The 15,377-nt window shown below is 49.2% G+C and overlaps 2 protein-coding genes across 2 annotated transcripts in view; one reads left to right on the forward strand and one right to left on the reverse strand.

Moving 5' to 3' along the window:
* TRIM71 (tripartite motif containing 71) overlaps positions 1-11,702 on the reverse strand; it is a 79,091-nt gene extending 67,389 nt beyond the window's left edge. Inside the window, exon 1 of the mRNA XM_003776291.5 lies at positions 9,919-11,702. Within this exon, the coding sequence (XP_003776339.5) occupies positions 9,919-10,770 (852 nt within the window). The 5' untranslated portion in view covers positions 10,771-11,702. The remainder of the gene's footprint in view (positions 1-9,918) is intronic.
* On the forward strand, positions 11,559-15,132 carry LOC100446670 (uncharacterized). Its single transcript, XM_054552432.2, has one exon. The coding sequence runs from the start codon at positions 11,719-11,721 to the stop codon at positions 12,235-12,237; it is 519 nt and encodes a 172-aa protein (XP_054408407.2). The 5' UTR covers positions 11,559-11,718; the 3' UTR covers positions 12,238-15,132.
* Positions 15,133-15,377: the final 245 nt, after the last annotated feature.

Here is a 15,377-nt window from a genome sequence, read left to right on the forward strand (position 1 = left end):
GTTGAGACAGCAGTAAGCTGTGATTGCACCACTGCACTCCAGCCTGGGTGGCAGAGCAAGACTCCATCTCAAAAAAAAAAAAAAAAGTTTACAATTGCCTTCAATTGTAGGGCACTGTGCTATGAGACTTTATATTTCAGCTCTATTCCTTACAACACTGCAAAGAGCTACCCTCATTTTGCAGATGCAAAAACTGAGGCAAAGGAGAATCTAACCTAGAATCAGAGTGCTCAAGCAAAGCCAAATAATTAAACAGACACTGGATTAAGACTGCCTATCAGGAATCTTACATTTTTCGAACTATTACCTAAACTTTCTACTCTCCTGCTCAATGCTTATTTACAACATTTCTGGAAGCATTTTCAGTACAAATCTATTGATAATCCTAAGTAATAAAAATATCTCCCTTTGACACTGATGTCAGAGGGCACAGACCAAAATGTGGAGATACATGATCTAAACTCCTGACTTCCTTTAAGTGTCCAAAACATGGTAATAATGGCTGCTGATGCCACCATTCACAATTCTCATTTCTAAAACACCAGTGCTTAAGTAGTCATCCAATCTATATTTAGTAGCAAAACTTAAGTGCAGATTTTTTATACAACAGCATTTTAATAATTATCCCAATTAGTCCCAATAGAGTATGAAACAACTTCCCCAAATCCACTGGCATTTCAAGAAAAACATTTTAACTGCAAAAGGTTAAGAGGAGAAGAAAATGGCTGGCCAAACTTTCCAGAAGTAACAGCTACAGGATGCAGCAGCCAACAGATGTTTACAAAGGCTCTCATTCTTGGGGCGCCTGACCTGACTGACCACTCAGGCTCCAAAGTCCATTCAAGGGTCCCTGGAATTCACAGGGTGTCAGAGCCAGGAGGGTATGTTCTCAGTCTACACAACTGATCTGCACCCACTTTATTCTTTTTTGTGCCCACTGCTCTGCTTTAAAACCTATTAATATTGACAAAATGTGCTATTCTGCAGAAGCTCATACAGATAAATGACCACAATCAAGAATTATCCCCCCTTGCAAGGCGCGGTGGCTCACGCCTGTAATCCCAGCACTTTGGAAGGCTGAGGCAGCAGATCACCTGAGGTCAGGAGTTCGAGACCAGCCTGGCCAATAGGGCAAAACCCCATCTCTACTAAAAATACAAAATTAGTCAGGCATGGTGGTGCATGCCTGTGATCCCAGCTACTCGTGAGACGAGGCAGGAGAATCGCTTGAACCCAGGAGGCAGAAGGTGCAATGAGCCGAGATCACACCATTACACTCCAGCCTGGGCAACAGAGTGAGACTCCACCAAAATCAGAAAAAAAAGAATTATCCCCCTACCCTTCATGATAAAGGACCTCATTCCCAATAATCACAACTTCAATATGCTAACATAATTACTGAAAACAGTATTTTTATTTAAAGACTACTACTTCTATGTGGAAAATTGTTTTTGAGTGAAATACAACTGGCTGCTAATTTTTTGTACCAAATGATAATTTATAGCTTCACTAAAAACAAACTCATAGCCCGGGTGCAGTGGCTCACGCCTGTTAATGTCAGCACTTTGAGAGGCTGAGGCGGGCGGATCACGAGGTCAGCAGATCGAGACCATCCTGGCTAACACGGTGAAACCCCGTCTCTACTAAAAATACAAAAAATTGCCCGGCACGGTGGCTCACGCCTGTAACCCCAGCACTTTGGGAAGCCGAGGCAGGTGGATCATGAGGTCAGGAGATTGAGACCATCTTAGCTAACATGGTGAAACCCCGTCTCTACTAAAAATACAAAAACAATTAGCCAGGCGTGGTGGCGGGTGCCTGTAGTCCCAGCTACTCGGAAGGCTGAGGCAGGAGAATGGCGTGAACCCAGGAGGTGGAGCTTGCAGTGAGCTGAGATCGCACCACTGCACTCCAGCCTGGGGGACAGAGCAAGACTCCGCCTCAAAAAAAAAAACAAAAAAACAAAAACAAAAACAAAAAACTCACCTGGCTGGGTGTGGTGGCTCACACCTGTAATCCCAGCACTTTGGGAGGCCGAGGTGGGTGGATCACTTGAGGTCAGGAGTTTGAGACCAGCCTGAACAACATGGTGCCACTACACTCCAGCCTGGGTGACAGAGCAAGACTCCCTCTCAAAAAAAAAAAAAAAAAAAACTCACCTGATGGGAATTAAAGTTCCGGTTAGGAACCATCTAGGTTAGCAGAAAATCTACAGTAAAGATGACAAAAAAACCTATTAGCCTAAGTCTAATATGAGTATCTCTAAAACTCAGGTTTGGATGGGAGCTTGTTTTTGAGACATAGTCTTGTTCTATCACCCAGACTGGAGTGCAATGGCACGAGCCTGGCTCACTGCAACCTCCGCCTCCCACGCTCAAGTGATTCTCCTGCCTCAGCCTCAGTAGCTGGGATTCGTCCGGCTAATTTTTGTATTTTTAGTAGAGATGGGGTTTCACCATGTTGGTAGGCTGGTCTCGAACTCTAGGCCTTATGTGATCTGCCCACGTCAGCCTCCCAAAGTGCTGGGATTACAGGCGTGAGCCACCGCACCCTGCCTGGATGGGAGTTGAGTGGGATCTTCCCCATTTCATTTCATTCTACCTTCAAAGCCAGTTGTAAGCAAACTGCATTTATCTATAGCATGAGGAAGGCAAGAGATGGCATGGGAGAGGCAAAGATTTACTTTGGAATATCGTTTAAGTCAAACAGTTTCAAATGTAAAGGGACACCACTAGGCCCCCTACTCCTCCCACTTTTTAGGTTGACAAGTCAGAGTCTTGTCAATCAAAACAGTCAATCTGGTTTCAGTCAACTCAGTTTGTGAGTATAGACAAAACCTCAAAAGGAGGGGAATAATTTAATATTGAACAAGCAGGAGGTCACATCAGCTTTAGAGGAAAGATGGATCAAGCTTACTCTTGCAAGCCACAATGCTTAAAAGGTCAAGAAGAAAAGCGGTAACAGAGTAGGCTTCAATGGGTGGCATCTTGCTCCCTTAAGGCAACTAATTCTTTATCATTATCTTTCTCTTGCTCTCTTCCAAAATGTCAGAGATAGCTAAAAACAGCCTTAGTGAGCCAGGCCTTTAACCTTTATTAGTTTTATGGGTGGGAGTGGGAAAAGGGGGGAAGCAATATTTTGCAACTGCCTGCATAGTGTAGAATTCATCTCACCCTTTTGCCTGTGTCAAAAATGACAATGAAATGGTGCTTTATTTGCTAAGAATGAATACAGACAAAATAAACCTTGCCCTGTGTAGAGAACTGGATGGAGAAATGGCAAACCATGTGACTTTTAGCACCAGAAATAACTCAGAGGGGGTTAAATTTTAGAGCTACAGAATTTAATGAAAATTTCTCTTGAACCAGAAAAATTTATAAACACGTTTTACCCTGGCAAACCACTTAAAAAAAAGCATTTTAGCCATTTCACTTCATTGACAGCTTCCACAAGAGCTAACTCCCTTACTATATATGCACAATTATTAGTTCCTTTTTTCAGTGAAAAGACATAAAGCCCAATTATGCTCATAATTTTACATGTGAGGAGAAAGTTACATCCATATTAAGTAGTACTTGAGGAAACTAGACATTTTAGCCTCCTGAGATCCTTCTAGAAAAGGACTACCTAAGGGCCAGGCACGGTGGCTCACACCTGAATCCCAGCACTTTGGGAGGTCGAGGCAGGCAGATCACCTTGAGGTCAGGAGCTCAAGACCAGCCTGGCCAACATGGTGAAACACCGTCTCCACTAAAAATACAAAAATTAGCCGGGCATGGTGGCACACGACTGTAGTCCCAGCTACTTAGGAGGCTGAGGCAGAAGAATTGCTTGAACCAGGGAGGCGGAGGTTGCAGTGAGCCGAGATAGCACCACTGAACTCCAGCCTGGGTGACACAGCGAGACTCCGTCTCAAGAAAAAAAGAAAAGAAAAGAAGAGGACTATCTAGCCCAGCCAGGTAGCTCATGCCTGAAATCCCAGCATTTTGGGAGGCCTAGGTAGGCAGGTCGCTTGAGCTTGGGAGTTCGAGACCAGCCTGGGCAACATGGCGAAAGACCATCTCCATAAAAATTACAAAAATTAGCCAGGTGTGGTGGCTAGAGCCTGTAGTCCCAGCTACTTGAGAGACACAGCCAGGAGGATCTCTTAAGCCTGAGAAGTCAAGGCTTTAAGAAGCTGTACAACTGCACTCCAGCCTGGAAAGAGTGAGACTCAGCCTTAAGAAAAGGACTAGAGCCAGGCGCGGTGGCTCTTACCTGTAATCAACCCCAGCCCTTTGGGAGGCCAAGGCAGGTGGATCACCTGAGGTCAGGAGTTAGAGACAAGCCTGGCCAATATGGTGAAACCCCGTCTCTACTTTAAAAAAAAAAAAAAGAAGAAAAAAAAATTAGCCGGGCAAGGTGATGAGCGCCTGTAATCCCCGTTATTTGGGAGGTTGAGGCAGGAAAATCACTTGAACCCGCGAGGTGGAGGTTGTAGTGAGCCAAGATTGCACCACCGCACTCCAGCCTGGGCAACAAGAGTGAAACTCCATCTCAGAAAAAAAGAAAAGGACTAAATAAAAGTATTAAGTAAGTAGCTATAATACAATGGGAGGGAGAAATAGATGGGAAATGGCAATTTTTATCCAATCTTCAACACCTTTTTTTTTTTCTTTTTTTGAGACGAGTCTCACTGTCGCCCAGGTTGGAGTGCAGCGGCACGATCTCGGCTCACTGCGGCCTCCACCTCCCCAGTTTAAGCAATGCTCCTGCCTCAGCCTCCCAGGTAGCTGGGACTACAGGCACGCGCCACCATGCCTGGCTAATTTTTGTTGTATTTTTAGTAGAGACAGAATTTCACCACGTTGGCCAGGATGGTCTCGATCTCTTGACCTCGTGATCTGCCCGCCTCGGCCTCCCAAAGTGCTGGGATTACAGGCGTTAGCCACCACACCTGACCCTCTTCAAACACTTTTAGGAAGATTTCCCTGTATCTTTTTAGACAGTCTCGCTCCGTCACCCAGGCTGGAATGCAATAGCATGATCTCGGCTCACTGCAACCTCGGCTCACCGCAACCTCGGCTCACCGCAACCTCACCTCGGCTCACCGCAACCTCACCTCGGCTCACCGCAACCTCACCTCGGCTCACCGCAACCTCACCTCGGCTCACCGCAACCTCCGCCTCCTGGGTTTCCCCATTTCAAGTACAACTATTTCACTTTGAAAACAATGTCAATGATAAAGAACAAATACTATTGTCAAATGAAGAACTGGAAGTCTAGAAAAAGTACCGTTTTTTCCCCAAATATCTTGTCTTCCAAAATGTATATTCCTAGAATTGGAAATACAAATCTTGTATCAAATCTATGCAATCCCCAAACCACTAAAACCACTATAGTTTATCTTTGTAAAGGAAGGAAACTGAACAAATAATCACAAAAGGTTTCCCAGACAGTGCTGATACCACAACAGCCTCCATATTACTAGCACAGTTTATGACAGGTTATGCCTTCAAGGCAACCTCATCAGCACAGGCTTGCCAAACTAGCCGTGGCCCACTTCCTGAGGGTCCATGTTGAAAAATCCATTCCTATGCACTTTAATGGAAATACCTTAAGCCCACAAAGGCTAAGCAATTAACATACCAATAATGAACATTTCCCTCCCATATATTTTTATCAAGCATTTTCTGAATTCAATAGGCTTCCCAATGTCTACCTGCTGAACTGGATTCAAAGCAGCAACCTCTGTAATTATTTTCAAGGCACGTTAAGTTTGGTTTTCCAGCCAGTAGGTGAGATGTCTGCACTCAGAGGACACATTCACCCAGTAGTGTAGAGCAGGTTGAAGGCAGGTAACAGAAATACTATAATACCCATTTCCGTTCACTTTCTCTCCTTATCCTTACTTTAAAAAAAATTTTGTAAAAAGCTGTTGAAATTAATATGAATCAATTGGATTCCAATTAAAATCCCAATTTCTGGTAGAAATTCTCAGTTTATCATAAATTTCACCAACTTAGTTACATCTGATCGCCTCTAAAGACGGAAAAGATAGGCAAGTGGTTCTTTAGCTATATCTTTTCGCACCTTTAAAAAGAGAATTACTTCGACTTGCAGTGTAAGTGGGAAATTTGTATTATGCTTTTAAAAATATTTTGGTATGGGTTTTATAATTTACGCAAAAACATGAATATAATTTTAAAATAAGCATGCATACACTGAGTATATGCAGACCTGAAAAAACTTAGACTTTGGGAACAGAGAATATGTATTCTGGTGCTGAATATGTATTCTGGTGCTGAATACAGGTACAGTCCCATTTACAATATGACTTACAATACACAAAACAAATTCACACAACAACCGATTATTTTAGGCAGCAAACCTCCTTGTTCCAAGTGTCTGAAGCCACTTTAAGTTTCCTGCCAGGAGACAGTCCCAGGAGTGCTCAATGTTCAGGGTCAAATCAGGTTGGAATTCTAGAACTTTTCTCTTCAGGAGGCATTTTAAAGCCCAATACAGGGATCGCAAGGATTCTACCAACACCTGCACCCCTTTTTCCAACCAGACTCCAGAAAACGCCACCCCCAGACCTGCCTGAGAACAATATTGCCATCCTCGGGTGGGGCGGGCTACAATGTTTTCCAGGTGGCAACAATGTCACCCCCACTGCCCCTCACCGCTAGTGACAGAGGCTTTCCTGGGTTCAAACCCTGCTCAACTTCCCGCCAGTCACAGAATCCTGACGCCCAGCTTAGGCACACAACACACCCAGGATTTCTGCTGCCGGTGTCGCCTCCAAGGCTGCAAAGGGCTCACGTTCTATATGCCAAAAGCAAAACAACACTAAAGGGCCACTTGCTGGAGCTGCACTCACAACTCCCTAGTTGTGAAACTCTTCCCCCAAAACTCAAGCGAAGACCCTTCTCCATGACCAGAGCGGCCGTGAACACCCCAGCGAGTGCTTGCGGGGAGAAGAGCAGCCGCCGGCCAGGCCACGTCCCCAGAGCCGAGGCAGGCTCCGGGCTGGCCGGGCGGCGGCGCAGGCCCGCGGCGACTCTACCTGCGTCCGCCTCTCCCGGGACCCGCGGCACGCAGCGGGCCCGCGGCCAGCTGTTTCGGGGACGTCGACCTCGGATTCCTCGCCTCGGATTCCCCGCCCGGATGCTGGCTGGGCCACTGAGCCTGCAGGCCTTTCGGACTCTGGAGGCACAGAACTAGTGAAAAGCCCCAACTATGTTGTTGAAATAAGCCAAATAAAAGAGTAGCAGCAAGCCTCATTATTTCGTTGGAAAACCCAAAGATTTCCAGGTTATCATAATTACAGTTTAAAGCCAATTGCTCAGACAAGACACCTTACTTGCCAATTCTAAGAAGGCACTTCCAAGGGGATGCTTAAGGAAGAAAATCCCCCTAGGCGAGAGACCCTGCAGGCTGGGGTAGGGTGTTTGGGCCCTCCTTCCCAAGGTCAGGTGGCCTCAGTCACTATAAGGAAAAGGTGCTACTCTGAATTATTTAACGGAGCCTGTTGACAAGGGAAGCAACTCAGTTAAGGAGCTCATCTTAAAAACTGAGGTAGGCAGTATACACATTAAAATATGTGGATTTAGGCATTTCAGTGTATCGCAGATACACTGACTGACCCAGATATGGGTCAGTCTATCATCCTCCAAATGTCCTAAAGCTCCTTCCCAGCCAGAGAGGGATGATTTTTTAAAGGAACAATATTCTCAAATTGTTAACTTCCTTCAAAGAAAAGGAATTATTTAAGCTGTGGGTGGAACCGTTTATGAACCTCACTACCTGTTACTGCTGTCTCTCCTGACACTTTAGTCTTCTACTCAGAACACTGGTTTGTCACCTTTAATCTCAAATTTCTAGCGTTCTAAATCCAGGAATGAATAAAAGGGCCAATTAATTTCCAAAACGTTTTTAATGAAAAGCTAAAGAGAGCAAGTAGAATCTTGCTCAAAACTGAGCAAATTTTATGTTAAGGATTATTAGTTACTTCAACCTGACATTGCACATGCTAAAAAGTGAATTTGAAGAGCTTCCGAGTACCTCCCAGGGTGACTGGAGAGCTTCACTTCTCAATTCACACTCCCCAATGCAGTTTGAAAGGTTTTCTAATTTTAAAAGTGAATAAATCTTTTACAAGTCTGCCAACACTGAGCATCTACTGTTTCAGCCCAAATAAAATATAGGTGTATCTTTAACTGGAAATATAAACTGACATTAAAAACACCTCTCAGGAGGGGAAACTCCTGGTTTCAACCCCATTCTGCTCGCCCTGCACTTGATCCCAATCTCCAAGTGAATTGGCTCCATTTTTCTGTTCCTGGGATTTGGATCGGTATTTACCTCAATCACTCATTTTTCTAAAAGTGATGAAAGAACATGAACCCATAGTATATTAAAACTAGGAGTCCATTCAAAGTTTAAAAACGGGAAAAAAAAGATAACTGCCCCCTAGTTTCTTACCTAGAAGAAACCTTTTAAAAGGAGATGCCTACAACAAGTAGATTAGAATTTCAACTTTTTTCCAACAGGAGAAGCCAGCTAAAGGCATCAGGCAATAAACAGCTCCGCCCTCCTCCCCAAATAACAGGTTAGGAGTGGAAAAGGCGGCGGCGCTGGGCTCACCTTTGCGGTGCTCGGTACCCACTCTCCAGCTCACACAGGCCACGACCCCCACTATGGCTTTTCAAGCCTCTGCAGTCTCCAGCTTACGCTCTAAGTCAAGACTTTCACCCACACCCTCTCCCACCGGTCTACAGGTATATCGCCTAAGTCACCGACCCCCTCGGCAAGAGCCCGCTTCTCATGACTTTTGGCCTGCCTTTATTGGGTTCGGGGGAGAAAACGACACTCGCGTAATACCAAAGTGGAAAGGAGAAAGGGGTCCCACCGTGTGAAAAATAAGCAAAAGTTTACTCGACAGCCCAAAGGGCGAAATCGAGCCCGAGGGTTGCGATGTAGCCCTAAGAGTCTTTGCACTCCGGCGTTCCAGCAGCGCACGGCTGCCTTGGTGTTTTCCAAGGAAGTCGAGCCCCTGGTTGAGCCGGGTGGATACCTCCTAACCAGGGAAACCGGTTCCTGTAGGGCTTGGAGTCGGGGCAGGCGGGCGCGGCCCAAGAGACTCAGGCGGGTGAAGGTAACGTCGTCCCCTTATTCCGCTTCTATCTCGGGGTGCAGCCGTGGGCCCACGAACGGCGATTTCACGCTAGGAGAATTCAGGGGCCAGAACACGCATTTTAAACAATATAGGAAGCAGCCGCGGAGACAGAAGGGCTTAAGACTGGGGGCCCTTGGCCCTCAAAGATCCACAGACGCTCCCACTCTTACCCAACATAAGGAGGCAAGGACTGCCATGCCGTCCCAACAACAAAAAAACCAGTCTTCCCCTCACCAGTGCGCACGTGGAAACCAGGTCTACGGAGGCACACAAACTCCACGCACTCACCCACACAACCATCTCTTCCGGGCTCACGCCCCATTTTAAAGGCAACAATCTATGAGTTTTCCAAACAAAAATCTGAAAATAAAGGAGCGCCTTCTCAGCACGTTGGGAGGCCTCTGGTGTGCCCACAAGAGCAGGCCACGTCTACACAAACACACACACCTATCTCTTGCCAACTCACGCCTAACTGAAGACGATTGCCGCGTTTTGCTAAACAGAAATTAAAATCGGAAAAGGGAGGACCCCACGCTATGGGATTTTTCGGGGCCCCTCGCGACACGTACACAGAATCCACTTCCACATACTTCCCAGGTCATGATCTACTTTGGTAGCAAGGACTGCCACGTAGCCAAAGGAAATACAAAGAAATCCGGAGAGGGCCTCCTCCCCTCGCTGTGGGACCGGCCGGGAGACCCTGTCGAGCACACATGCAGTTATCCGATGGACACAAACACACGCCCCCACGCACTCACCTCGTCGTCGTGGTGCTGGCAGAAGCCGAGGCGCTCGGGAAACACTGAGAGGATGGAGAAGGGCGGGCCGGGAAAGGGCGGCCCGAGCCCGAGCTGCTGCGCCGCTGCCGCGGCACCGGGACCCGGCGGGCCGCGCTCAATGTAGTGGTCCTTGGTGAGGCGCACGCGCTGGTGCGCTCGGACGCAGTTGTCGCACAGGTGCTCCTGGCAGTCGAGGCAGCGCGAAGAAGCTGCGTTGCCCTCATCGCACGAGCTGCAGCCGTGAGGCCGGCGGAGCAGCAGCGCCGACGGGGAAGCGGCCGGGCCGCCGGGCGCCGAGCGGGAAGGCGCGGGCGGCTGCGGCGCCTGCGGGAGTGGCGGCGCGGAGGCGGACGCGCGCGGGTGCGCGTGGTGAGCGTGGTGCCGGTGGTTGCTGTGGCCGCCCGCTCCCGCCGGAGTGCCGGCGCGCCCGTTCTTGGGCGGCGGCTCGTCGGCAGTGGCCACCACCGCGTCAAGCAGGTTGCTAAGCAGGAAGGCGGACGAAGGCAGCGCGTCCATGCCCGCCGCCTCGGCTAGCACTACTTTCTGGTCGCACACGGGGCAGCGCAGCTTGAGCGGCTCTCCCGGCGCGCCGCCGCCCGCCGCCGGCAGCCGGTGCGCCTCGAGGCAGGGGCGGCAGAAGGCGTGCAGGCAGGGCAGGACGTGTAGGCGGCGCGCCGCCGCCCCAGGGCCCCCGCCGCCGCCCCCCGACGACGTGGACGTCTGCGAGGACGACGACGACGCGGACGAGTTGGAGGAGAGCGGCGCCGGCGAGCCGCACATCTCCTTGCACAGCAAGCAGATCTGGAAATCGGTCTCGGGGAACGAAGCCATTTGCAACCCAGCCCGGAGGAGGGAGGAGACCAGAGAGGAAGAGGAGGAGGAGGAGGAGAGAGCGGACGAGGTGGGTGGGGGAGTCACCGACTCACTCAGAAAAATGCATCGATTAGGCCTGCAATCCGGGAGCCGGCACCAGAGCAGCGCTGCCCGCTTGGCCTCGCCACGTCCGGCCCGAGCGCTGCCACCCCCGACACTGCAGGCATTAAATGCCCCTATCCAGCGGCGACAGATTCCTCCGGATAACTTGGGGGCCGCGTGCCTTCCGAAGAGGGAACGCCGGAACAAGCCCCGACAGGCGAGGGGCGAGCGGGGGCAGGGAGGTCGGAAGACTCCCTGGAGCAGCTGGGGCTTCGCTTCGCGATAGCCGAAAGGAGTTCCCAAAAGGAGAGTTCGCTGTGCAGTCCCAGTCCTGGCGAGAGCAGAATTTGGTTCAACGAGTATTTGGTGCGTTGCTTTTCTTTAAACGGATTTAGTCTGTTCTTGGGAGGGGAAGGCGCCCCAAACTAGTAAAGGCGGGAGCGGCGCGTCGCCAAGCCGGTGTCTCCCCGCGCGACGTCGGCCGACTCGCCGCATGACGCGGCGGCCAGGGGCTCCTGGGTGGCCCGGCGTGCTGCGCTTGGGGCTTGCGCACGGCCAGGCACGGCCTCCCCTGCAGGGCGGTGGGCCCCGCAGCAGCTGCAGCTCGTGGTGGCCCAGCCGCGGCCGCACGCGTGCAGTACGCACGCGCGTCCCACGCGCCTCGAGTCTCCCGCGCGCCTGCCCAGCCGGGCCGCGGCTGCCCGCGCTTAACACGCACGCGCGCCCCACGCGGCCCGGAGCCCTCGTGCCCCCGCCTCGCCTGGCCTGGGCGCCTCCCGCACGCTCCTTCCCCTTCGGCTTAGCGCGCGGGGCCGCAGGTCCCCGCGGGCCGCCCTGAATTATTCATCGGCAGGAAGATATTAGATGTACCCGCTCCGCGCGGGCCGTCGTGCAATGCTATCCGAGCTCCGCGCGCGCCCTGCGCCCCTCCTCCTCCTCACGTCCGTCCTCTCTGAAACCTTGGCAGAGAAGGGGGATCACATTTCCTTTGTCATCGGGCCATTTCGCCCTCGCCTTGGTCCCCCCTCCGATCCCGAGCCTCGGGGATGGAGGCTCCTCTCGGGCGCGCTGGAATCAGTGGAACCGGCAACAGCCCCGCGCGGCGAGCTCGGGAGCCGCGTGGCCAACGCCGCCGGCTCGCGCCCGCGTCATCTTCTTTCTGAAAGGAGTCGCCGATCCGGACGCGGGTGGCCTCGGCCGCGCTGCGCCTACCGAGCTTTGCTCCCGCCGTGCCCCGGCCTCCTGGGGCTTTGCACAACTCCCCCAATTCGGGTTGCGTGCGCGCGCGCGCGCCCCCTCTTTCTCTGCTTTGCCGCCTCTGCCTCCTCCTCCTCCTCCTCCTCCTCCTCCTCTTCTCTTCAGTACGCCGGTTATTGGGACTGATCGGAATTCGGAATCCTTTTAATCTCCAAAGGAGCAAACTCACTTCCGCCCGAGTGCTGGGAGGGGGCTGGGGGAGGGGAGGCAGGGGAGGGGGCTCCAGGCAAACAGGAAACATTAGCCCTCTCAGCACGGCCCGCTTTTGTGTGCTCCCTCCCTCCTCCCTCCAACCTCCTCCCTTCTCCCGGCCGCTGGGGAGATGAACGCCCCCGGGCTTCAGTGTGACGACCTTTGAAACCTTCTGAGCGAGGAGCAGAGAACGACTCTTCCGTTTATTTAAAAAAGAAAAGAAAAGATCTCATTCTGAATCCCTTGCTCAACCGAGACATACCTACTGCCCGGGAGATCTCGGTTTTTACCCACCTTTTCTTTTTTTCTTTTTACGTTTTTTAAAGAACTCTGCATATCTGATCACCAAAACATCACACGGTTGTGTGCAGTTGGATGCATGGAATTAAGCGAGTCTGAATTCTGATCGGCAGAGGGGCCAGAGTTCCCTTTTGAGTTTTAATGGGGCTAGGGGGAAGCAGGGGGCAGCTGTTCTGGGGAGGCGACCTGGTGATGGCCCCGCAGCCATCTGGGTGGTGCCCGAGGCCGCCTGAGCGGTTCTGGGAGAGGAACTTGCATGGCCCTGGAGAGAGACTCACTTGGAAGGGCAAGGAGGGCCACTTACCAGGATTTAGGTAATATCTGGCCTGGAGGCCAATGGGGTAAAAATTGTCCCCTTCTTAACACTATCTCACTTTTAGTGATATCCTATTTAACCTGGTACAGGCAACAACCTGATGACTCAAAAACATCGTGTTGGGAGAAAGAAGCCAAACACAAAAGAGTTCATATTGTGTGATTCCATTTCCAGGAAATTCTAGAACAGACAGAACTAAGCTATGGGGAGAGGAAAAGTACCCTTGGGGATGAGGAGGTATTGACTGGGAAAGGGCATGAAGGAAACTTCTGGGGTGGTGAAATAAAAATAGATTGCCGTGTATGTACATTTGTCAAAACTTATAAATGCCCTTTAAGATCTGTGCACGATTTCACTGTTTAAATTATACTTCGATAAGCAATTTAAAAAAACACCTCGGTGTTCAACCTGCATAAATATGCCTGGATCATAAAGATGGAGAAATTTAAAAATACACTACACGGACCTCCCCAGCTCCTCTGGTTTTGCTCATTGGAATCCATGGGAAGATCACCCTGGAAAGAGCTCTTAAATCAACCCAGCTGGACACATGTGCTGATGGCCCTAGGAAGCTGCAGAAGTACCTCTCCAAAAGGATGAAGCCATCTCGGGTGCCAGGGTGCTGTCCTGAGATGGGAGCATTTCCCAGGCTGAGGAATAACATGGCAGCCCCACCAGGAATGCCTAAGCCCTCAGCTGCCCCCAGAGCTCCCTCCTCAGCACCTGGCGCAAAACGAAGATCAGTGAACATTTTCTGAAATTTGTGAGGAGTGAAAAATTATTGATCAAGTAAGACCAAAACAGAGTCCCTCCTTTGCCAAACGAAGAAGCAAACTTTGTATAATTTAAAAATTAAAGAGGAAGCTTTCATGCCACCATCTCTTGCGTAAACAATGTATTTCTTCCATAATTTGAGACCTGTGTAGAAACATGAAATACTCATATGAATCAATGCACTCCTATAATTTTTTACCATAATTTTCTACCATACTGGTCTTGCCATAGAGATGTTTCATGTAATTTTGTTTTGTTTCGTTTCTTTTCCTTTCTTTGATTGTTTTTCCTTCTCTTTTAAAAAACAAAAACAAGAGGAAAACAGATGGGGGAAGAGAATTGCCAGAAGGAAGATGGCCCCAGAGGGTCAGAAGAGGGATGGCCCAGACCTGCTGTCTCCCTCTTAGTATGGCCCCACTCACCAGCAAAAAAAGAAAGAGAGAAAAAGAAAAGAAAGATGACAAGGAAAAAAAACCTCAATCGTCTTCCTGGTCCTAAGACTCAACATGTATTTTGAAAACGAGTCGCAGAGGTGGTATGTCAGCTGAGCCGTCACCGAGGAGCAGGAAGGCTGTAACTCCAGAAAGAGGAATCAAACTTGACAGCGGTTTGTGGGTTTGTTTCCTGGGGACCATTGCTCAGAGAAAAAAAAAAAAAAAGGAAGAAAAGAAAGAGAGAGAAGTGGGGGTGAGGTTTGATTTCTCATTGTGAAGTAGCTTTCCTTCTTTCTTTTCTTGAATTGACAGCACATTGCCAGGAAGCAGGCCTGTAGTGTAAATTGTTAAATTAGCACATTCCTAATTTTGGTTAAGACAATTTTTTAGCACTGGTAGGAAAGAGGGAAATCTTTAAATCAACCAATTTAACCCCACTTGTGTAAGAAATACAGCTTATAGCTATAATGATTTTTTTTAATATGGCATAGTGACAGTATTTGAATCTGATAAGGCTTTATACAGCTTATCCATGAGGAGCCAGAGCTACACATCCAGATGAGGAGCCAAAGACACAGTCCACTGCTGTAAACTACATTGTATTAAATTTTTCATTGCCATCCTAGCTAATAAACACCCTTTGTTAGCAAAGGAGGAGGACACAGGCTTCCAGTTTTTCCTCCACTCATTTACATTTGAAAGGGAGTCTATATGCCTTCAAGAATCCTGAAAATAAATCATCTTGTATTTTAATAATTAACTAAAAAGAAACTAAAAGTACAAAAAACTAGCCGCGTGTGGTGGCAGGCGCCTGTAATCCCAGCTATTCAGGAGGCTGAGGTAGGGGAATTGCTTGAACCCGGGACCCAGAGGTTGCAGTGAGCTGAGATCCTGCCGCTGCACTCCAGCCTGTGTGACAGAGCAAGACTCCGCCTCGTAAAAAAAGAAAAAAAAAAAGAAACTAGCCCTAAAATTATATAAGCAATAAATTTTCATTCTTTCTTGAATTCGTCTGTAGCCATTTTGTATTCAAAGGTGACACTAGCTTCTGCCACTCTCTCAGACCTTGGGTTGGGGGTTAGGCCACATTTCCATCTGAGCGACTTTGCATCTGCTTTCTTCATCTGATCCTTTAATTAAATATTCGATGCACTCGCTTGTTTTGATGTCAAAATTGCACCTTTCAGCATCATCCTCAGGGTGCATTCAGATAATTTTTAAGTCCATAAATCACCAGAGTATTTTTTTAA

Source organism: Pongo abelii, chromosome 2 (genome assembly GCF_028885655.2).
Source record: "Pongo abelii isolate AG06213 chromosome 2, NHGRI_mPonAbe1-v2.0_pri, whole genome shotgun sequence".
NCBI lineage: Eukaryota > Metazoa > Chordata > Mammalia > Primates > Hominidae > Pongo > Pongo abelii.

What these genes read in the sequence shown, in the direction of transcription:
- LOC100446670 (XM_054552432.2), top strand. Translation starts at nt 11,719, where the DNA reads ATGTACCCGCTCCGCGCGGGCCGTCGTGCAATGCTATCCGAGCTCCGC.